The sequence below is a fragment of the Symphalangus syndactylus genome, chromosome 23 (genome assembly GCF_028878055.3).
Source record: "Symphalangus syndactylus isolate Jambi chromosome 23, NHGRI_mSymSyn1-v2.1_pri, whole genome shotgun sequence".
NCBI classification, from domain to species: domain Eukaryota; kingdom Metazoa; phylum Chordata; class Mammalia; order Primates; family Hylobatidae; genus Symphalangus; species Symphalangus syndactylus.
The window spans coordinates 55,403,737-55,426,762 of NC_072445.2; the positions used below are offsets into that span (position 1 = coordinate 55,403,737).

Here is a 23,026-nt window from a genome sequence, read left to right on the forward strand (position 1 = left end):
AGACACGGGGCCAAGGACAGGAAGAACAGGAAACACATCAAATTTAAATTCACAAATGTATTAGTAATCCAAGCAATGCAAACTGTCAACATAAGTCAAACCCCAATTTTTGCCTATGGATTTATAATGGGTTTTTTTTGTTGTTTTTTGAGATGGAGTCTCGCACTGTCACCTAGGCTGGAGCACGATGGCGCGATCTTGGCTCACTGCAACCTCCACCTCCCGAGTAGCTGGGACTACAGGCGCCCGCCACTACGCCTGGCTAATTTTTTCTATTTTTAGTAGAGATGGGGTTTCACCATATTGGCCAGGCTGTGATTGGCCCGCCTCAGCCTCCTAAAGTGCTGGGATTACAAGCATAAGCCACCGTGCCTGGTTTTTTTTGTTTTGTTTTTTAAAGAGACAGGTTGTCACTCTGTCACCCAGGCCGGAGTACAGTGGTGCGATCATAGCTCACTGTAGCCTTGAACTTCTGGGCTCAAGTGATACCCCCGCCATCACACTCAGTTAATCTTTTGTATTTTTTGTAGAGATTAGTCTCACTCTGTTACCCAGGCTGGTCTCGCACTCCTGGCCTCGAGTAATCTGCCCACCTTTGCCTCCCAAAGCACTGGGATTGGCCTACCATGCCCGGCCTCATGATATATTCTTTTAAAAATAACTTTCAGGTTGACAGGAAATGCCAGGTGACAACTCTGAAGTTTCTGAAGGATGGCTTGAAAGTGAGGCCACCTGGTGCCACCTCACAAGGACAGACCAGCTTCACCCCCAGGTGTAACTACCATACTCAATGCATGGACAGTGAATAGCGTGTTCCAGTAAGAGGATGGACAGCTGAGCGCAGTGGCCCATGCCTATAATCCCGGGGCTCTGGGAGGCTGAACTAGGCAGCCTATGGGTAACAGCAGAACCCCATCTCCAAAAAAAAAAAAAAAAAAGTTAGCTGGGCATGGTGGTACACTTGCTGTCCCAGCTACTCAGGAGGCTGAGGTGGGAGGATGACCTAAGTCGAGGAGGTTGAGGCTACAGTGAGACAGGATCACAGCACTGCATTCCAGCCTAGGCAACAGAGCGACACTGTCTCAAACAAAACAAAAGAGAGCACACCAAGCTATGCGGCTTTTGTCAGTGATGTTTATAAGATACTTTGAAGATCTGGGAAAATGCTTATATCATTCTCTTTTAAGAACCGAATGGCTCTAGGTAATACATTTTGAGAAGTCTGGGGGAAAAAACCAGACAGAAGGAAATCTACAGGACAGGAGGCAGGGCGGTCAGACTGCATTTGTCCCCCATCAAATGCAAACGTTGAACCTCCAGGATCTCAGCTGTGACTGCAGTTGGGGGTAGGGCCCTCTAAAGAGGTAAATCAGCTCAAATGAGGCCATGAGGGTGGGCCTATCTTGATACAATGTGATTTGTGTCCTTAGGTAAGGAGGAGATGAGGACACACCGAGAGTTTTCAATTCTTTCAAATGTTACAAAGCCCCGATCTGACTCATCCGGGAGAGGCTGTGTCCTCCCTCTTCTACAGGGCACGCCAGGACTTGGGGTGAGGCGGCATGACACAGTGACACTGGGAGGCCAAGGACAGTTGACCCAGGTCTCAGTCCTGGCCCACCATGGACAAGCAGAGGGACGCGGAGGCACTGGCCTCTCAGGGAGCGTGCAGCCAGAGGGGACACCTGTGGGACACAGGCACCACACAGCATATGGGGTGGGCGCCTCCTAGCTAGGCTTCTGTACTGGAGGTGTGAGGCACTGTGGAAAGGGAAGAGGCCCGGGGACGCAGGTCAGGCCCTTCAGGCGTGCTCTCTGTTCCAGGCTAAGGTGTGTAGTGGCGTGGAGCCATCTGCAGTGCCAGCTGGGCGTCCCTACCCAGAGTGTGTCAGGGCAGCTGCCTGGTGAGAGGTCAAGGGAAGATTGGAAGAAGCATGGCGAGGGCCACAGCCATCCAGTCGCCATGGAAGGGCTTTTCTGAGCCCACCTCTGGCCTGGAACAGGGGTGAGCAGGGGGAGGAGGTGGTGTGTTTGTTATTAACCCCAAAGCTGGGGCAGGTAGGTGGGCACGAGGAAGCCAGCAGGGCACAGTCAAGAAGGCGAGAGGAATGCAGCCTGCTGTAGCCTGGAGTGGCTGTGCCAGAAAAGCATCTCTGATCCCAGATGGGACAGGGAACATCAGCTTTCACCAAGGATAGATTCTGAAGTCCTCGGGGGCTGAGGCAGATTATGTAGCTGAGCAGAACCAGGAAGCCAAGAACAGAGCCCAAGGGCAGAGGCCATGGGCCCAGGCCCACCAGGCACAGGCCACAGCAGGTGGCAGACGCTGCCCAGCACTGTGGGAAACCCGCCCCTCACCACCTCAAAAAGGACGGATAAGAGCAGAGTGCGTGGGGGCTGGAGTGACAAAATAGGGCGGAGAGGGAGGCCACCTGCTCCCCAGGGAGGAAGGAGGCACTGCGGGACCGAGGGAGGGCCATGCGTAGGCAGAACAGAGGGACAGCCTCTGTGTGGCCTGGTCACTGTGGGTGAGGCAGCCACCTCCAGAGGCCAGAAGCTCTGCCGAGGTCCCACAGCCGGCTCCAGAGATGGGAGCACAGCAGGTCTCCTGGGCAGAGCACGCCCTCCCTCTTCTGGGGGCAACCCCGGAGCTCTCAGGCCAAGCACTGCATGCGAGGGTGCCGGCGGGGCCAGGCGTGCTCACCATGGACAGGTAGCACAGGTGCTGGCAGATCTGACACCTCCTCTCCGACGTCTCCAACTGCAGCCACTTTCGAGGCTTTTTCTTCCCGTCCGCCACCGTGCTGCTGCCGTCGTGGCTGCCGTAGCGCGCGGAGGAGTGGAGGCCAGCCTCAAACAGCTGCCTGCGCTGCCGCAGCTCTGTATCCCTGCCAGACACGGGGGACGGCCCACACCTTTACTGACAGCCTGCCATGCTCACCAGCAGAGGGGACACACGCACCCCACACCGGCCTCCCTCCAGACACACCCTCCTGTCAGGAACTGGGGCCTGCTCGGGGGGCGAAGCCCAGCTCACTTCCCCGGCCCAGCATAGGCCCCGTGTGCCTTAGTCTAAAGGTCAGTGACGGCCCTGGCTGATGAGGCTACTCTGCGGCCGGACTTAGTAACGCAGGGACAAACACATCACAACGCCTGCAAAACCACGGCCACCTAGTAAGGGCTTCTCCCTATGTCCCAAGCCAAGGAGAGAGTCAAACTATCTGCTGTTATCACCAAAAGTTCAAAACTCATGTGCTCACAGCACAACCCAGAGCCTCGCTCTAGGATGGGAGAGGCACTGGGAACTACATGTTAGGGAAGAGAGAAGAGGGTTACACAGGCGCCACTTTGCCCAGCATCCGTCCTGACCTGCGCCACCCTTGCTTGGGGAGGGCTGCTGCAGTAGGCGGGGCTGCCTGGAGGCCTCCCCACCACACATTCACATACACATTCACATACACACACACACACACACACGCACACACGCACGCACAAAATACAAGGGGGTTGGCAAAAAAAATGGAGGGTGGAGGACCAGGGGCAGCTATCCATGCCTTCCCCTAACTGGTGCAGAGTCAGGCTCTGACGCGGTGGGTCAGCAAGTACGTGTCAGGGGTCAGGAGCCCCTCTTGCAGTCATTCCCACAAAGAGGAGGAACCTCTTGGTGCTGGAGGTTCTGAGTCCAAACATCAAGGGGAAATTATTTTCTAAAAAAAAAAAAAAAATGTTAAAATAAAAACCACCACACCCTGAAAAAGCCTTTGCCCATCTGGAAAAGCATCGTATGGGCCCCTCAGTGCCAAGGGGCTCTGCGGCTGCAGGCAGGGAGCGCTGTCTGCTCACCCCCGGCCTCTACCCTGCTATGCCCCCACAAGGGCAGCCGGGTCCAGCTCTCTGGCGTGGGCCCTGGGGGTCTGCCAGACCCCCGAGTCTGTTACCTGAGCTCATCCAGAAGGGCTGAGATGGTACTGAGAGTGGGGCCGTTTTCTTTTTTTGCTTCTGCTTGTGCAATCTGGTAGAGTAACTTCTCCATGGAGAATGGCTTAGCTATATGGCGACGCTTCATTTCCTGAAAGAGGAGTCACATCCCTTTAGGGTGGATTTTCATTACTAGGCAGCTGTCAAGGTTTTTCTTGGTGGAGGGGGCAGGCAGGCTGTCTGAATTTCTAAATCTTGAATTGCATTTAGATTTAAACTCTTCAAAACTTTGCCTCCCTGTGAGAAAGGCACCATATACCAGGAAAAGTCACAGCACTTCGCCGCTACCCAGAGGCAGCTGCCACTGCCTCACGATGGGTGGAGGTTCTCTGTCCATTCTAAGCAATTACCTTGAGCATCTTCAGCAGTTTTCCAATACTGGAGGGGTCTGTCAGTAACGGTCTGATCAAAACTCTTTGTGATACAAACAAATCCCTAACAACTTTTCATTCCTAGAAGACCTTTCAACCACCTCTTAAGAATTTCAAAGACATATTCCAAAAGAAACTATCGACAAATAGACACGCACACACAGCGATGCTTCTGTGTGCGCGCACACACGGCACTCACAGGGATGCGGGGGGCAGCGAGCGGGAGGAGGCCGGCTCTGCTCACCTTGGCGGTCTCAAAGCCCATACTTGTCCACTGGCTGGTAGCAAAGTGCACGGTTTCAGACACGCTGTACCCACAGCACACTTTGGACACAAAGGATCCCGGGAAGCAGACGACAAACTGGCCACTCTGCTGCACGGTCCTGTGCACCTTGATCCCCTCTTTGCACAGCACCTCCGGGGAGATCTGGGGAGACAGGGCCAGGCTGAGGCACCCCTCCCTGTGCGTGGGGACACCTGCAGTCTTCAGGTGATGTATGCACACCCTAAGAGGCCTGCTCTCAAGGAGATAAGATTGTTTTATGTGGAAAATAAAAAGATGTCATTCATAACACAAGAAGGAGCTTCTAAGCTGCACTGGTCCAAGAGTGATGACAGGTTCATGCACAGCTGAGGACATGATGACCACACATGCCCCTCTGTCTCCACCTGGCAATGCCAGGGCTGGAAACGGGACAAGGTTACACAACCAGGAGGCTGCCGGGCTCATCTCCAGAGCCAAGTAGGCCACAGGCCCACAGGTTGGGCTTACAAAGGAGTCCCCCGTCCATCTCTTCTCTAAGATGGACAGGCGGGACCAGCAGGGTCAGCAGAGGCCAGAGAAGCTGGTCAGAACACAGCTCAAAGCAACACTTCCCAGGAACTCACCAGCCCCGTGACTTCCTGAAAATAGGTGAAGAAGCCTTTATGCTCATTCCTCTCACGTCCCCAGAAGGTAGGAGCGGCGGGCACAAGAAATCCCAGGGCCCACAGCAGCCCACAACACAAACAAGCCCCAAAACAGATGCAAAGGCTGTGCAAAACCCCAGTGCCCTGTGCAATCTGATGGAAGGTCAGCTTGGCTTTTGTGTCAGAGGACCTTTCCCTTTGCACCCTGGGGATTTGTTTTGCTGTGTCCTCATTGCCTTTGAAAGACAGGTTCATGGGAAACCATGTTCAAGTGCCTAGGAGGTCCTACAGCTCCTGCTGGAGGCAGCGGCTGAGTGGACGCACCATGACGTTGCTTTCCAGCATCTGCAGCCCTGGGGTGCCATTGGCTTGCAGCAGGGTGTGGACCACGTCTTCCAGCTTGTTCTCCTCCTCAGCAGGAATGCAATACCTGGGTCATTGAGAGACACAAGAGACACGCAGAGACTTGACAAGGGCCTCCTGCAGGTACTGGGCCACCCCTGGCACCCTCAGGGACCCGAGCACACATGGGAGAGGCTCTGCTCCACGCTGGCAGGGATGGCGCACTGGCCCAGCTGGGTGCCTGGTCACCGCTGGCTCCCATCTCCCATGGCAGCAGTGCCACGTCCACCTAGCACACAACCAAACCACAGCACATCCGCGTTGCGAGATGCTCATTCTTTTATGCAGATCTGACCCACCTGGTGAGCCAAAAAACCTTCAAACCAGAAACAGATGTTCACAAACCCCCATAAATCAGAACCAGACACACTGCAGCCTCCACGAGCCTCTTCTGAGGCTCCAGCACTGCGCCCTCCTTCTGTTAACAGAGGCCACTGCACTGCACCCTCCTCCTGTTAACAGAGGCCACTGCACTACGCCCTCCTCCTAACAGAGGCCACTGCACTGCGCCCTCCTCCTAACAGAGGCCACTGCACTGCGCCCTCCTCCTGTTAACAGAGGCCACTGCACTGCGCCCTCCTCCTGTTAACAGAGGCCACTGCACTGCGCCCTCCTCCTGTTAACAGAGGCCACTGCACTGCGCCCTCCTCCTGTTAACAGAGGCCACTGCACTGCGCCCTCCTCCTGTTAACAGAGGCCACTGCACTGCACCCTGCACCCTCCTCCTGTTAACAGAGGCCACTGCACTGCACCCTCCTTCTGTTAACAGAGGCCACTGCACTGCACCCTCCTCCTGTTAACAGAGGCCACTGCACTGCGCCCTCCTCCTGTTAACAGAGGCCACTGCACTGCGCCCTCCTCCTGTTAACAGAGGCCACTGCAGGAGCAGGACCTGACGATGTCCTCACAAGGAATACGTGGCTCCCTCAGCCTCCAGCCAGGAACAGTAAACCCTGCCCTCTACAAATGCACAGAGTTGGGGAAGGAGCCAGGCTCATGCACATGCGCCACCTCAAGGCCAACTCCTTGGCAGGTGCTGTGGCGAAGTGGGGGTCAGGGGATATCTAGGGGCCCCCAGCTCTGCTCCCCACTGCAGAGTTTTATGTGTTAGGACCCAGCCTACCCGGCATCAGGTACATACAGCAAGACAGACAGGCGGATCAAGGGCTCACAGGCCTGTGTCAGAGGGTGGCCTGGGGAAGTGGTGGCTCACAGACCCTCCAGGGTATAACCATAAGGCTGGCAGGGGTCCTCAAGTGTAAGAAAAGGTGGGAGGTACAGGTAGAGAGTAACCTACACGGCCTCCTCACGGCAATCACAGGGAGGGGAGGAGGTTTTGCCCATGTCCTTGGAGCCCACCAGGGCCACACTTCCACTCACAACATGTGACACCCCTGGTGCCAGGCTCACAGCATGAATGAGGGGGATGTGAGGGGAGGCCCCCCACAGGGCAGGGGTGCAGGGATGGCTGCCCCTGCCCCTGGGCGTCTCAGGCTGTCTGAGGGGCTCCTCCCTGGGCAAGAGGAGGACATCAGTGTGGAAAGGGGCCTGACAGGTCTTCAGGATGCTAAGCCAGTGAAGCCATCAAACACAAAGACGTGGGCCAGCAGCTCAGGGAAACACCGCCAGCCCCTCCCAACAGCCCCCGCCCCCCAGATCCAGGCGGGCAGCAACTCTGCAGCCCCTATGTGTCTGTGACGAAAGCATTTCTCTCTGAGGCCAAATCCTGGTTTCAGTTGCTCAGTGAAGGCAAGAGCCACATTTAAGTATGTTTTTTTTTAATGCTCATGTTATTTTCAATGCCAACATATTCTGTTACTGATTGGTAATTTAAATACAGGGTTTCTAACCTAAATCACATGTTTTAAGCAAAACTACGCACCATCATGTTCTCTGATCCTATCCCTGCCTTTTCTTTCTCTCCCGTCAATGAGGTTCCAGGAGTGAGTCTTCAAAAAGCCCACACAGGGTATCACATTTTGCTATCTGTGATTCAACGTCAAGCCATAAGCAAACCCATATGGAAGAAACTCGGGCCTCAGGTCACTGGCCTGGGGATGACCCCAGGAACACCAGGCCATGCCACAGCTGGCGTAACTCCTCCACAGGGAATGGCCACTCTTCTTCCGGAGGCAAAGGCACCTCTTAGAATTGTCCTGGCTGTCCCCTCCCCAGCTGGTGGCCTGGCCCGGCAAAGCCCCAAGGCTCCTGTCAGTCCCCGCTCCACAGGCAACAGCCTGGGCTTCCCGGGACCATCACTCCGGACCCACTGCAGGACACTGTGATCACCACCCATGGCACACAGACCCACGTGGGAAGGGAGGGCTCCCTCATGTCGACAGCACCACTCACCAGAAAAGCCAAAATGAGGAGGCTGCAGCCAACGCTGGCTCCAAACAGGGAGAAAACGAGTCCTAAGATTTTGTTTATTTTAATAAAGAATGCTTAATCACCCCATTAGGGCAATAAACACAGTCAGCATGGCACGAACGGCATGCCGGTAAACGATCAGACGACAAGACATCTGATTACTTGTAGTCATTTCCCACTGCTGCCGTAAACAAAGACACCAAAGCGTCCAGCCTCGATCAGGGATGGGGCAGTGGGAGTCAGGATTACAGGCGGGGACCCAGCCTCGATCAGGGATGGGTGCAGTGGGAGTCAGGATTACAGGCGGGGACCCAGCCTCGATCAGGGATGGGTGCAGTGGGAGTCAGGATTACAGGCGGGGACCCAGCCTCGATCAGGGATGGGTGCAGTGGGAGTCAGGATTACAGGCGGGGACCCAGCCTCGATCAGGGATGGGTGCAGTGGGAGTCAGGATTACAGGCGGGGACCCAGCCTCGATCAGGGATGGGTGCAGTGGGAGTCAGGATTACAGGCGGGGACCCAGCCTCGATCAGGGATGGGTGCAGTGGGAGTCAGGATTACAGGCGGGGACCCAGCCTCGATCAGGGATGGGTGCAGTGGGAGTCAGGATTACAGGCGGGGACCCAGCCTCGATCAGGGATGGGTGCAGTGGGAGTCAGGATTACAGGCGGGGACCCAGCCTCGATCAGGGATGGGTGCAGTGAGAGTCAGGATTACAGGCGGGGACCCAGCCTCGATCAGGGATGGGTGCAGTGAGAGTCAGGATTACAGGCGGGGACCCAGCCTCGATCAGGGATGGGTGCAGTGAGAGTCAGGATTACAGGCGGGGACCCAGCCTAGATCCGGGATGGGTGCAGTGGGAGTCAGGATTACAGGCGGGGACCCAGCCTCGATCCGGGATGGGTGCAGTGAGAGTCAGGATTACAGGCGGGGACCCAGCCTCGATCAGGGATGGGTGCAGTGAGAGTCAGGATTACAGGCGGGGACCCAGAACACCTCGCCAGGCAACAGACTCCGCAGGGTACACAACGTGTGCGTCTCCACACGGCAGGAACGAGATTCCCAAGTCAACTCTACTCCCCATGGAGCCACCGATAGATGAGGAAACACTGGCTCCACAGAGGCTGAAAATAACCAATCATGAAATACCGCGGTTTATATTCAGTTAATAGGGGGCTGATGACACGGTCACTACTACTGGTTAACTTTGTGTGGCACTTTTACTACTGTTCCTTAACCCTAAGGTGAAAATAACTCTTGGAAATCCACAAGAAAAAGTGACTAATCCATAACAAAACAAAACAAAAACAAACAAAAACAGACATAAGCAGGTAATTCTTATGGGAACTTAAGGAACTAAGGGGAACTTAAATGGCCACTAAGCATATGAAAAGATCTGCTCATCATCAGACAGGGTTACAACATTCTCCAGCACCCCAACTCTTCCAACAGAGGTAGGTGATCCCAGGCCCAGGCTTCGGCAGGGAACGCAGGACAGGCCTGAACACAGAGAAGCAAGTTCTCAAGCACGTGGAACCACCTGGACAAGAGGTTACCCGCAGGCTCCACTTAATGTGGTAATATTAGTCTCTGCAGTCCCTCCCTTCCCGCCCGGGGCCGGTACTCACCAAATGCAGTCAGCACCAGTGTGTAAGTAGTCAATGTATGGAAGGTGATTTTGGTCTCGAGACCAGCATGAGGTAGAAAAGAGCATGCCAATATTTAGCCAGGGAATAGTCACTCCTAAAACAGGAAGAGTAAAAGGCCATTTTTAAAAGCTAGGCAACAAGGTCTCAAAGGAACAATAAGTAAAAATCTCTTTCTTCTGCTAAAATAAGAAGGAAAAGAAATGGGACTCAAAGCCAGACAAAAGACAGTGAGCAGAAGGTACCTACTCTTTCCTGCCTGCTCTACAGAAGTGGGAGAATATGAACACCGCTTCAAAACAGCAGGAGCACATCGGCCTCAAGAGGGAGGTGGCCACAGGAACCTGACCTGGTGAGGAATGCTGAGCAACCAGCAGCCCACGGCCGGAGCCCCTGAGCCTCAAGGCTGAGGACCAGAGGCGCCAAACCCAAAAACCCCCATCAGGGCCAGAGGCAGAAAGCAAGAAAGCCCCTTTGTTGGCGAGGCCGCTAAGCAGGGTGAGTAGGGCACAGGGCTCCTCAGTTCAGCTCAGAAATGAGTCAGGTTCCAGGACCTAGACAGGTTCCTAGCCGCTTTCCCCAAGGCCTGGGCCTTCACATTCATAGTGACCACAACCTCCATGACGCCTTGGCTTTCCCTAAAGCTTGCAAAGCATCCATCCATCATTACGAACCTACTGACCATCTTGAGAATTCATGATTTCAGCCTGCAGTAGCCTTAAGGAATCGTGACTTCGCTTTGAAAGCAGGAATTTCAAGGTTCAAAGTTGGCCACTAAGCTTCTCCCAGCTCCAGACTCTGCCGTGTGGTTCACCTTTCCACCTTTCCTACTGACTTCACCCACCATTATGTTACTCCTTTCTTTTCTAAAAATCAATTTTCACGTATGTCCTGTGAGCCTGAAGACGCCATCCCTCCCCAGCAGTGCTTAGAAGGGGAACCCAGCCCTAGTTCTCAACGAGTAGGACTCATGGTCATAGCTGCACAGGCAGGCGGCCAGTCAGGCTTACCAGGCACAGCACCGAGGTGACGCAGGATGGACCCTGTGTTATTGGGGAGGACGGTGAGGTTCCATCCATGCCTGCAAAGGGGAAGACAAGGGACGTTACAAACTGGTGGGGAAAGGATGCAGTCACATCCCCAAGAACATGGACAAGAAAATCCCAGGTTACCTCGAAAAGGGTTCTGATTTTCCCACCGGGAATCCGCTGCCGTGAGTGTTGGTGTCCACCTTGCCGCAGTGCACTGCCACGTGGCAGTCCTTCTCTTCCACTAGCCTCCAGTACTCTTGCTGCAGGGAATAGGAAAGGGCTGGTCAGCACCCCTAAGGTGCTGCAGCCACAGAGCACAGTTCAACCCAACAAAACTGGGACATGAATGCCTGATGCACATGCCCCTCAGAACAGAAGCTCTCTTTGCAGAGTGTCTCCAGCAGGACGCTAATGCAGAAAGCAATGACAGGTCACCTCCAGACATATCCTCAAAATGCCAGAAAGCAGGGTCTCACCCATGTTATGCAGCTAAGTTATTCCCAACAGCCAAAAGGTGAAGCCACCAAAGTATCCCATCCACAGATGAACAAAATCTACTCCATCCATAGCATGGCCTATTACTCAACTTGTAAAAGGATGTCAGTTCTGACACATGCTACAACATGGATGAACCTGGAGGACTCACATGCTACAACATGGATGAACCTGGAGGACATTATACTAAGCACGGTAACTGCCAATTATAAAAAGCTTCCGAAGTGACTTTTAATATGTTCCATCTAAACAAATATGGGGGCAAAGAATGGGTCAGAACATGCTTTGACTACAGGCAAGCAGCAGTGCCTAGGCTCCCTTGAGACAAGCCTCCCAGGCAGTCACCTTCCACTTTGTTCTCAGTGATCACCCCAGAAGCACTAAGTCCTCTTCCCTCATCTCACAAGCCTTGGTAAAGCTGGAACCACATTTAGGGAAGACGCCTAACTCATAAGCACCCAGCATCATAGAGTCCAGTTAAGCTCAACGAACAGCTACAAGCAACACCAAAACCACTTTTCTCAACACTGTGTGACTTCCACAAAGAGGGGGCCAACTTGGCAGAGTCAGAGCTCCACAAATCAAGAACAAATTCCACATTAAACGACTGGATTCCCTCAAAAGACTCCCTGAGTGCCCAATCCTGCCACGCATTTGCTGAAACTGAGGGCAACCAGCGTTTGGTGCATCTGTAAAGACATGGGAAGGGAAGCAAGGGACTGCTCCCAGGTGGTGGCCAACGCCAGGGGCTGTCCACTGGCCTTTTTTGGAAGACAGAGCACAAGAAGCTAGGCAGTCCAGGCCTGAAGTTTAAATTCTAGCAAATCTCCCCTTTGTGTTTAAGTATTTACACAACTGCTAGAGCAAAATCCAGACTTTCAGAGGGAATTAATTCCTAAATAAGAGGCTGTAAAATGAGCTAAGTTTTCTTGCACATCATGGATAATAAACTTCTGCAGCTCTGGGGAGATGCCCACAGGACACGCGTTGTTTGGCAATAAAGGCCTCTTCCCAGGTCCAATGCTCAGCCCCAGAAAGCCAAGTGTCCTCCGCCTGACATCTCTACCACAAACGCAACGCGCGCTCTGGAAGCAGCTGTGGAAGCCACACGTGTCCTAGACCAGGGTTCAGCTGACATCGTGGCTGGTGGTGGGTGAGGCAGTGGCAGCTGCAGCATGGTAATCACGACCACAGGGTGGGTGTCAGGCCACCGCGGGGCATTCAACGGCCGCACCCAGGGTACACAGCGTAGGCAGCCCCTGCACAGGTTGGGCGTCAGGCCACCGTGTGGCATTCAACGGCCGCACCCAGGGTACACAGCGTAGACAGCCCCTGCACGTAAGCAGACACCTAAGTCCTAAGACGATGAAAATGGTGCTAAAGGTAAACCTCTAATTCCCCACACTAGGAAGGGAGGGGTGAGCCACAGGGCTGGACATCCTAAGCTCTGACAATTGCTATTAGGAGGTGAGGCACCAAACATCACCCAGGGAGGGTGACCAGCCATCCTGGTTTGAGCAGGTTTGAAGGTCACAGGTCCAAAACCTGGGCAAAACAAGACACCTGAACCCCCAAGTGGTCAGCATGTACACACGGGGCAAACCGACCCTGGATTTTATTTGAAAGAGGTGGCATGGGGCGGGGGGCGGGGGGGAAGCAGCAAAAGCCTGTCACACACCAAAAGATGAGGCTGTGGTCAGCAAATACCTCCTGTTCCCCGGCCGGCAGCTGCCCTGAACCAGCAATCCGGGTTTGGTTTCTTTCCCTTTCCACGACCAAGCGCTGCTGAGAGCCCACCGACGTCAGCAGCTGGAAGTTCACACGGACTCAGCTGGGCACTGGCCGAGGGGAGGTAAATAAACAGATCCGGTCTCTGTCCTGCAGCGCCGCACACAAAAACTCCCCCTAATTGGTCTGGGCACAGAAGTGCTCACTGTCTTTCCAACCTCATACTAACTCAAAAAAGAGAGTTGGCAGAAGCACAAAAATGGCAATCTGCCAATCCCATTAAATAAAAAATAGAAGAGAAAAAAAAGCACAACTGTGGTTTCAAGGGATTCCAAACATTCTCTTGCATAACAGACACACAGAGGATGGGGTGAGAAGCAGCCGGGTGAGCAAGCAGGAGGAGACAGTGACGGGGAGCAGGGGACGTGCCCAGAACCCGCCCCCTGCACTCGGCAGCTCCCCACCTTCCTTATAGTGTTTTTGGCTTCTGAACAAGTTTAGATCAACCTAAGTTAAAACATTTGGCTGCCCTGGTGCATGCTCAACACAGAGGATGAACTTGGCCCCATCTGAGTCTTTTCCATTCACCGAGCTGCAGGGGTCAGGGCAGCACAGCATGTCCTCCAGCTCGCCGAGGGGTTCCCACATCATGAGAGGCAGCGTGAGGGGCCACTTCTCTCACCTCGATTTCGGCTGGTGCAGGCTCCTTGCTGAAACACATGCTCATGATATTCCTCGCTGTTCGATAAAAAGTTGTTAGAGAAACAGACCTTCCCTGAAACAAAACAAAAAAAGAGTAAAGCTTCAGAAGCAAAGCTGAGCCCTACTGCAAGTGAGGCCACACACCTGTCATGGGCTGCTGCCCCTTGGCGTCCCTGCGGCTGTGGGCCACCTTGTATTCTGAGTTAACGACAGGCAGAGAAGGCAGAAATATATTCTCTAAGAACCCACTGTGCCAAGAGGAGTGGGAAGACTCCACCAAGGATCACCCCCATGAGGACCAAATTGTTTTGCCAGGAACAGAGGCCGCCACCCAGAGGCCCTGAGCGGACGCACAGCGGAAGCACGGAAGGCCCCTCCAAGGCTCTGCTGAAAAAGCAGCTTGTGCTGGAGGCAGAATCCCTCAGCTGACAAAGGCTGCTGCAGGCCAGTGGGGAAGCTATCAGTAGCTATGGCCTGATGGAACTCGTGACCAGGGATCCCACAGGAGAGAAGCTGGAGAGACAGAAACTGGGGTGATGTCTACACCCTGAGAGTCCTTGCCATATTAACACCTGCCAGGGCAGCAGCCTTCACTGAAGTTGCAACCTGGTCGCCTTCTTCCCACAGAACCACCTGCTGTCCCCTCTGTACCTCTTCTTCAATGCCCCTCTGTTGCCCTGTTCCCAATAACATCCAGAATGATTTGCTTGCTTTGATAAAATAGCTGAGTCAGTTTGGGAATCTGGAGTCAGCACCTTCTTTTACCTACCACACCAAATGTGGTGCGTTTTTCAGAGGGAAGCCATCTAAGACCCTTGCTATTTCTTTCTTTCTTGACCGGGCACATTTGTTACTTCAGTCCAGAAATATCTCCTGAGCACCTACTGTGTACCAGGTCAAATCCTAGAGGCTGGAGACAGAGCAGTGCATGAAACACACAAAACCTCGTGGAGCTTCCATTCAGTCCGGGGAAGACACAGGCCTCAAACACACAAATATGGGATGGGAGGAGGCGCCAGATGTCATGTGGAGTGGGGGAGGGTGGTCAGGGAAGGCGTCCCTGTGGAGCACTGGACACTGCAGCATCCCCCTAGAAGTGACAGGGCCAGAACAGGGAGCAGCAGATGCTTTCTGCCATCGGGTCCACAGTCGCAGTCGGCATGGAGACATTGGCTTGTGCCTTTCTCTCCTGCAGCAAAGGACCTAGATGGGGTTCTAACTACAGGAATATACTTCCATGCAAATTCCAAGCCGCTCCCGATGGTCTGCTTCTTGTAACATAAAAAAGGAGAGACTGAATTCTGCACCAAGGCAGAGTGCAATGAGCGGAGGTGAGGACGACACCAGCACACAAAAGTCAGAGCCAGGACACCGGTGCCAGAGAGAGTTGTGTGCTCAGGGTCCCTACCCGCGGGCACACGGCTGCTGGGGGCTTCGCCATGGCCACCACGCACAGCTCCACTACACTTCCGTGATGAAATCTAGAAATACCCTTGACAGGGTGAGTTTAAAAAAATCCAAACCTCTTATTTGGATCAAACACATGCTCACAGAATTGGCCTTCTTCAGTAAAAAGTAAAAACGTTGACAGTTTCTCATTTCACCACTTGGCTATTCAGAGTCACAGGATTCACTGAGTGGCTTTACTTGACAAGGCTTCTCAGTAAAACATTCAGGAAACACCAAATAAAGTTCCTCAGAGCTTACAGTCTCTGGGTCACACTTTCTCTTTTCTTAAGAACATTTACAAAGTCAAATAAAAGGCAGCTGTGTCTTGGCAGGCTGCATCCTGCAACCCCTACACTGCATCCCCGCCAGGCAACCTTGGGCAATGGGACAGGAGACTCAGATAAAAGGGGGCCAAACCCTCTCAGGGTCTCAGGCCAGAAAAACTGGGTACCTCTTTCCAGAGAAGTGTGCAAGTATATGAGATGCAGCCTGAGGCGGGTCTGCAGGGCCTGACTTAAAGTGAAGCAGCAACGCCAGGAGTCAAGTCAACTCTCCCTCTGCATTTCTAAGATGTGTGATGGAACCAGAAGCCCGCATTGCCTCAACTACAAGGCCAGGCCACAGCCTGCAGTCAGGCAGCCGTGGGCACCCGAGGGTATGGTGGGGTTTAGTGATAATCAACAGCCAATTCCCAGTGCAGCTAAAACCCACTAGCCACACACTCCCACCAGGCTCACGAGGGCTGGAGCACAGAACACTTCCCCCCCCAGTGAAACCAGAACTGGGACCACACAGGACAAGTCTGTGCCGGGAAACTCAGCAGAGACTTCAACTTAGCTGGGCTCAGCCAGCTGGGCCCCAGGTGCCCTGCTGCCCACTGGCAGGCCGGAGAAGGGAGGAAGCCCCAAGCCTTGCTTCAGAGCCAGGCCAGCTGGGAGGGCTGCCAAGAGGAGAGCCACGGACTCTGCCTCCCCTGCTTCTTGGAGGGGCGAGTCTCCTCAGGATGACTGTGCTGCCGGGAGACCTGGCGGAGACAGGGAAACGCTGCGTGTTTCAGTTTGCTGGTTTCTCCCCAACTCTTCCCTCCACAGCATGTGAATGGTGAGATTCATTTTGATGGCTTTATCAGGGATAGCCCTCCACAGAGAGGACCTGGCAACACTGGGCTGGCAGTGAAGTGAGCGGATGGAAAACAGAGAAAACAAGCGCACAGAGTTCACTAAGGGTCCAGCCAGTGAGAAGTTCAGCTGGGTCTGGGCAGCTGTCGAGCACCAGGATGAAACGCAACAGGAGAAGCAGGGGAAACGAAGCATGTAGCCCAGGTACTTATCCCTGGCATATGGGGATGTGTGCACGTGCACACAACACGCACATGCAAAAGGAAACCCAAGGCCCTGGGCAGACAGGAATGGATTCGTGGTATCTTCATGGAGTGGCGTTCCCCTCCCTCACTGGGTCTCTTGCTGCCCCACCTTGCCCACAAGGCCCTCACTAGGTTCCTTGATATTGGACTTCCCAGGCTCCACAACCATGAGCCAGTACCTTTCTTCTCATTATGAATTCCCCTGTCTGTAGTATTTCAGCAACACGAGAAGACTAAGACAGCGCTATCAACCAGCACAGTGGCCCGCCCCCTGCTTCATCACACCAGGAAATCAGAGAACGCGCCGTTCAGTGCACAGCACGCCCCACTTCCTCTCTCATTCCTCCCGCACTCTCTGTGGAGGCCCCTACCTTATAGATGCACTTGTGGAAGTCATTGAGGACGCCTTTGTCCTCCTCCTCCTCCTTGACCACTTCTTTTTCCTGAGCGAAGAGTCGCCGCCGGCCAGTCTTCAACTGGGCCTGGCCCACCTCCTTGAGCTTGCTGCGGAAGCCGTTCCTGGGGGTCACGCCATGGATGAGCCCATTCTTGGGCTCGAAGCGGGGCAGAGGGTGGAACTTGTGGTGGTCGTTCTCTGTGTGGCCTTCCAGCGGTCCCTTACGCTTCTCCAGGATCTCCTTCTCCATCAGCACCTCCTTCTCCAGCCGCCGGTGCTCCTCTGGGGACAGGGAGTCGTAGGAGAGTAGGTACTGGCAGTAGGCCTCCTGCAGCTTGGCCAGCCGGTCCTGGGCAGTTCTGGGGATGCGCAGCATGTCTGCTAGTTTGTTCCATTTTTTGAGGTCAGTCACTTGCTGCATGCCGCCCATCTCGTTAATCAGCCGGAAAAAGCAGGCCAGGTCAAGCTCACAGCCCCCTGGGATGGCGAAGGGGAAAAAACAGGACAGTTAGTGAAAGAGACACGAACAAGATGTTCCTCATTCAACCTGTACTTCTTGAACTCCTACTATAAGCCAGGACTCTGACAGGCTCTGGGGTGAGAGTGGCGAACAGTAGACTTCCGGTCTACAGAGAGAAGGGCGTTACACAATGACGGGTCATGGCCACTTGCTACGAAGATCAAATGGAACAAGGGACTACCATTTTAGGTGGGGGGCGTCTGAGGAGGCAGCATTTAAGCTGGGGCTTGGCTGGAAGAGGATGCAAGCTGGCCACATGGACATACAGGGAGGAACATCCCAGTGTACCATGTACTGGTACATGTGTTTTCACATGGAGGCAGGGGTCATGAGAAGACCAGCTCCCTGGTGAGGAGTGGGTAGGGGTCCTGGCTGCACCCACAGCCCAGCGTCACCTGGAATAGCTTTGACACATACTTGCTACCAACTCCCAGTTCCCCTTCTAAAATTCCCAATGCCCACCCACTCACTCACTTCACCCATCCACCCACTCACTCACACAAAGGAAGTCTATTTTCAATCCCGCTGGATTTCCAGAGCAAAGAGCAACACCTGCGTGAGGACACAGGGCAGCACATCTATGCCTCGTCCCTCGCCCATCCAGACAGTGGGCTGCTTCTCAGTGCATAAGCTGGTGCTCAGTGCCCCTCCTGATCAGGTCACAGAGCAGCGCAAATGAGCATCAAACCTGGACAGGTTTTAATGCGCGCCCAGTGGCTTTTCCAGATGGGAATGGAAAAAGCAACCTCCCTCGGGCCAAATAAAGGACGGGGGGGCGGTAAGGGAGATTTTCCAAAATAATCATCAACAAAATGCTAAACAAAGTACAAATTAACAACATTTTAAATCTTTAGAGTGTGAGGATATATGGTTTTTAAGTAATAAAAGGTAAAGTGTGCATGGATCCAGTGCAGGCATGGTCCCTGCACATACCGAGCATGGCGGGACCCACCAGGTGAAGCATCTGAACCACCTCAGCAGACACAGCACACACAAAGAGCGAGTTCCCGGCACACCGGCAAGACCAGGGATGGGGACACAGCAGCCTGAATTCCACTCACACTCAATGGCAGGGCAGTGGGCTGATGTGGTTGTGAAGAACAGGGGGGTTGGGGTATCATCAATGAGGAAACTGTCCCCAGCTTCGACAGGAGGGACCTAAGACCTGAGACTCCACAACTCACTCCAGGTCTCACAGACTCCCAGACTCACGGGTGGGACTCATGGTTGGTCTCTGGCTGACAATCAGGAGTTCTTCCTCTGAGGGCAGGTAGGCACTGTCTCAACTTACAGAGGTAGGCATCAAAACGAGTCCTCCAACCAAAACAAGTCCCCCACCATACAAGTGACTCAGAACACAGGTCAGAGAAGGGAGGAAATCCACACTTTCATATTTCACTCTAAGTAGATTATAATGCAAGAGCACCTGAAAATCACACAGCGCTCGCAAGAATTCTTCACGGAATCCTCACCCGCTGCGATCACTCACACTCAGAGCCCTGAGGCTGCTACGTGGCTGAGCCCCTTCCCCACCCAACTCCTGCCAGCCGCACGGCGGCTCCCTGGGACCTGTGGTGGAAGTGAACCTACACAGAGGCAGAGGGCACATCTGCTGGGGTGGATTTCAGGCTATTACTTCAAAGTTATTAAGTTTATACCACTGTCAGATGGCTGAGCCCAGACCCCAGCCCTGAAGCCTCGCTGGGTCATAGGCAGGTCAGTACCCCTCGGACAGAATGTCAGACGCCTTAGACTTCTGGGTGACGGCAAAAAGCATAAGCACACCACAGGGAGGCACAGTATGGCTTTTGTCCCAGGGTAAGGGAGTCAAGGGTAAAGAAAAACCTACTCTAAACAAAAGGGGCTGTTACTACGACGTCAAGTATGCTCTTGAGGCTCCATCATCCACCTAGCAAAGTAGGGAAACTCAGAATGTTTCCCTCCTGTCTGCAGGTCTCCAAAGGCAGGAGGACTTAGTGCAGTTCCACCACTGACTCAGTCACCCTGTGTCCCAAGTAGTCACGGGGCGTGGTCAGCAGGCATGGGTGCACGCGTGTGCAGAGCCTGCTCCCTGCACTGCTTCTATCACGTGCTATTCCCAACAGCAGAGCACAAACCAAGAACTCTTGCAAGTTAACTGTCACTCAGGCATCAGTCCTGGCAGACACCTGCTGAGGGGAACCATGAAACCTCCATCCTGCCTGGAAGCCTATCTTGCTGCCAAATCCAAATCCCTGACACTTAAATGATGGTTACACGTCTCCATGCCTTTGAAAATTCAAGGTCTCCAAAATGGAGGTGTGACCTGTTTCCTCCCATGGGTCTAGACTAATGGGGGTTGCAACCTTACCTGGATGCACCTCACTCCACAGAATCCACTTAGCCTTAACATGGCAAAGTTCATCCTCGCCCTGTGTCCCCAGTGGAAGCACTGAAGAGAGGATGACAGGGAAGGAGGGCTACAGGGGAACCCAAGAGAAGGCTGTGCCTGCAACCCACCCTGAGGAGCAAGCGTCAGCATGACAGCCCAGATGTGCATTTGCTAAGGATCCACTGTGACAGGTTTCCAACAGCCCCAGCCAGAGCTGCAACTGGTTTCAGCAAAAACGTCAACAGATCCCTTGACCTGTGGCCTTGACAAAATCGCCAGAGAAACTGAAGCTCAGAGGAAGGCGAGACAAGGCTGAGCAGGATAGAAAATGGCTGCAGGACCCTAGAGGGCTATGGGCTGCATGGTAATCCCTTCAAATTCATATGTTGAAGCCCCGATCTCCAGTACCTCAGGACATGAATGAATTTGAAGACAGGGTCTTCAAAGGGGTAATTATGTTAGAAAGAGGTCAGTAGGATGGGCCCTAATCCAATGTCCTTCTGAGGAGAGGAGATGAAGACACAGACACACATAGAGGTAGGACCCTGTGAGGACACAGGGAGAAAACAGCCATCCACAAGCCAGGAGGGAGGCCTCGGGAGAAACCAACCCTGCCGGCCCCTGGACCTTGGGCTTCCAGCCTCCAGAACTGTGAGGAATGTCTGTTGTAAGCCCAACAGTTGGTGGCGCTTTTTGGTGGCAGTCTAGCAGAATCTAGAGGGGCACTGCTCCCCACTGGCCCCCCGGCCCCTGCTGACTCCAGCAGTTGTGGGTAGGTGGTGACAGCCCAGGGGAAGCAAGGGGCCCAGGCACAGAGTGGGGGCTCACCCCAGATCCAAGCTCAATACCATTTTTTTTTTTTTGAGGCGGAGTCTCGCTCCGTCACCCAGGCTGGAGTGCAGTGGCACGATCTCGGCTCATTGCAAGCTCCGCCTCCCGGGTTCACGCCATTCTCCTGCCTCAGCCTCTCCGAGTAGCTGGGACTACAGGCGCCCGCCACCACGCCCGGCTAATTTTTTGTATTTTTTTTATAGTAGAGACGGGGTTCACCGTGGTCTCGATCTCCTGACCTCGTGATCCGCCCGCCTCGGCCTCCCAAAGTGCTGGGATTACAAGCGTGAGCCACTGCGCCCGGCAGCTCAATATCATTCTTGTCCTGCCACCAACACCCAGGACCTGGGAAGAAGGGCTGCAGGGGGAATGAGCTGAGAAGCCCACTACTCCCGAGAAAGGGGAGCTGAACTGGAGCTTCTGCAAGGGAAGAGAACGTGAAGACTGTGAGGGAACTGCAGGGATCTGGGGGCGGGCGGGCAGGCAGGGACCCCCCACCCCCCGCCCAGACCTACCTATGAGTGGGAGCTCGTCCATGGTGATGCCCTGAGATTTGAGGTGCTTCTTGATGCAGGCCAACCGCTGCACGTTGGGGCCCCAGCGCCGGCCCAGCTTGTGGATGTGCTGAATCTGCGTGACAAACCGCATCTCGTCGTTGAGCTTGCATTCGGGCCGCCAGTCCGGAGGGGGGATCACCCTGCACATCCCGAACTTCTCCACCTGAGCGCGGACCGACTCGATGTAGATGAGCGGGTCGTGGAACTCCTTGGCGGAGGGCCTGAGGACAGGGATCTCGTCCATGGCCGCCCACCCGGCCTTGCCGCCGCCCTTCTCGGCCTTGCCCGAGTCCTGCGGCTTGTGCACGGACTCCGGTTGCGAGGTAGAACGATTTTCACAGGAGGCGCTGTCCACCTTGCCATGTGCTTGTCTGCCTGGCGTGCTCTTCCCGGCCGTGGCCCGCTTCGGCCGATTCCTCTCCAGACTGCGCTCCGGCACTTCCTTCTTCACGTGTCCGTTCAGCAGACCTTTCTCAGCTGGGGCCTTCTTGCCAGGGCCTTCGGCGGGGCCAGCCGCCCCTTTCATCTTCTTGGGGGGCGACTGCGGCTTCTCCGCCTGATGTGCCTCTTCCAGTCTCCTCTTGGAGTTCCGCAGCCCCTCCCGCAGCTGCAGGCCCTCCCGCAGCTGCCGCCCCCCCACCTCCTTAGTGCATGACTTTGGGTTCAACCTGCCACTGACCTTGAGGCCATTGACGGCGGGCCCGGTGGACTTGGACGCCCCCCCGAGGGATAGCACCTGTTTGCGGGTTTTTGCATTGCTACTTTCAGTTTTCCCTGAGATTGTGTGGTTGACAGCGGAACTGGGCTTGTGGTGATTGGGTTTGGTGTCCTTGACCAGTTCTCTCTTGGCTTTGGTGTATGTGACAGCCCCCTTCGTCACCGTGGCAGTGTACTTCACAGTTTTGGATGGTGAAGGTCTGACCTCGCGCATCTTTTTGGCACTGGTTGCACCTGCACCCAGAGATGACATTCGAGTGACTCCGTTTACCTTAGAAACCTGTGGAGCAGCAGAAGCAGAGGTGGAAAAAAACGCAGAATTAGTACCTGCCACGAAAATGACTGGTCCACCCGTGAGAAAGGACCCTGGGTCCTGGGGACAAACAGAGCCAGCAGCCTGTTTGTGATAAGAAGAGATGTGGAAATACCAGCAAAGAGAAGCAAAATACACATCCAAGAATTAAGCAGCGATGTCCACTTTCAGAATCCACTATACACCTATCCTTCGTCACCAAGTATGCAGCCTGCCCCAGGCGCTTCCTAGCAGGGTTTCGTGGGTGCATTTTCACGTTCCCATGGCTCTTCCAGGAAATTTGGTGTTTCACAATGAAGACCTCCCCATGTGCCACGCGATCACCTGTCCTGAGCTTCTCAGAGTTGATGACAGCAAGATCCTGCTTCCTTGGGGGAAGTGGAGACAGACACACACACAAATATCCCTGTTCCAAGAAAAGTCATGTCTGCTATTTCCATGCTCCACATAGCAGCACGACCTGCCCACAGGATTTAGAAATCTATGTGGCTAAAAAAAGAAAGAAAACAAAAATACTATGGAAGGAAAAGAACAGCAGTGCTCAAGTGGTTTGGCTCTGGGTGGCAGGCCAGGCCCAGAGGTGTGGCTGCAAACTGTCAGCAGCTGCTGTCTGCTTTCCTTGTGGAGACGAGCCCTGGACAGGGCCAGGCTGGATGGAAGAGGGATGCCCCGACCTCACTGGTGAAGCAACACATGCCAACCCTTGTCTGCACATGTGCTTCTTATATTTTCCCACCGTTTACAAACTTTCTCACTTATTTTCCCACCTTGGACAAACTTTCCCATTGGGTTCTATGGGACCGGAGCAAACAGAGACAGTCTTACAGCTTAGGCGCTGTGGTAATCTTGGGACACACAAATGTCAGCAAAAATGGG

The 23,026-nt window shown here is 54.2% G+C and overlaps 1 protein-coding gene across 8 annotated transcripts in view; it reads right to left on the reverse strand.

Moving 5' to 3' along the window:
• JARID2 (jumonji and AT-rich interaction domain containing 2) overlaps positions 1-23,026 on the reverse strand; it is a 282,213-nt gene that overhangs the window by 5,993 nt on the left and 253,194 nt on the right. For 7 of the 8 annotated variants that reach the window (XM_063632862.1, XM_055264039.2, XM_055264038.2 and 4 more), the window contains 10 exons: positions 21,079-22,117; positions 16,816-17,318; positions 13,613-13,705; positions 10,849-10,967; positions 10,687-10,757; positions 9,659-9,773; positions 5,583-5,688; positions 4,594-4,776; positions 3,939-4,069; positions 2,705-2,888 (listed from right to left, as the gene is read on the reverse strand). In XM_063632862.1, coding sequence (XP_063488932.1) covers positions 2,705-2,888; positions 3,939-4,069; positions 4,594-4,776; positions 5,583-5,688; positions 9,659-9,773; positions 10,687-10,757; positions 10,849-10,967; positions 13,613-13,705; positions 16,816-17,318; positions 21,079-22,117 — 2,544 coding nt within the window. Of the gene's footprint in view, positions 1-2,704; positions 3,708-3,938; positions 4,070-4,593; positions 4,777-5,582; positions 5,689-9,658; positions 9,774-10,686; positions 10,758-10,848; positions 10,968-13,612; positions 13,706-16,815; positions 17,319-21,078; positions 22,118-23,026 lie in introns of those variants that run through there. The other variant, XM_055264043.2, reaches the window with a different exon arrangement.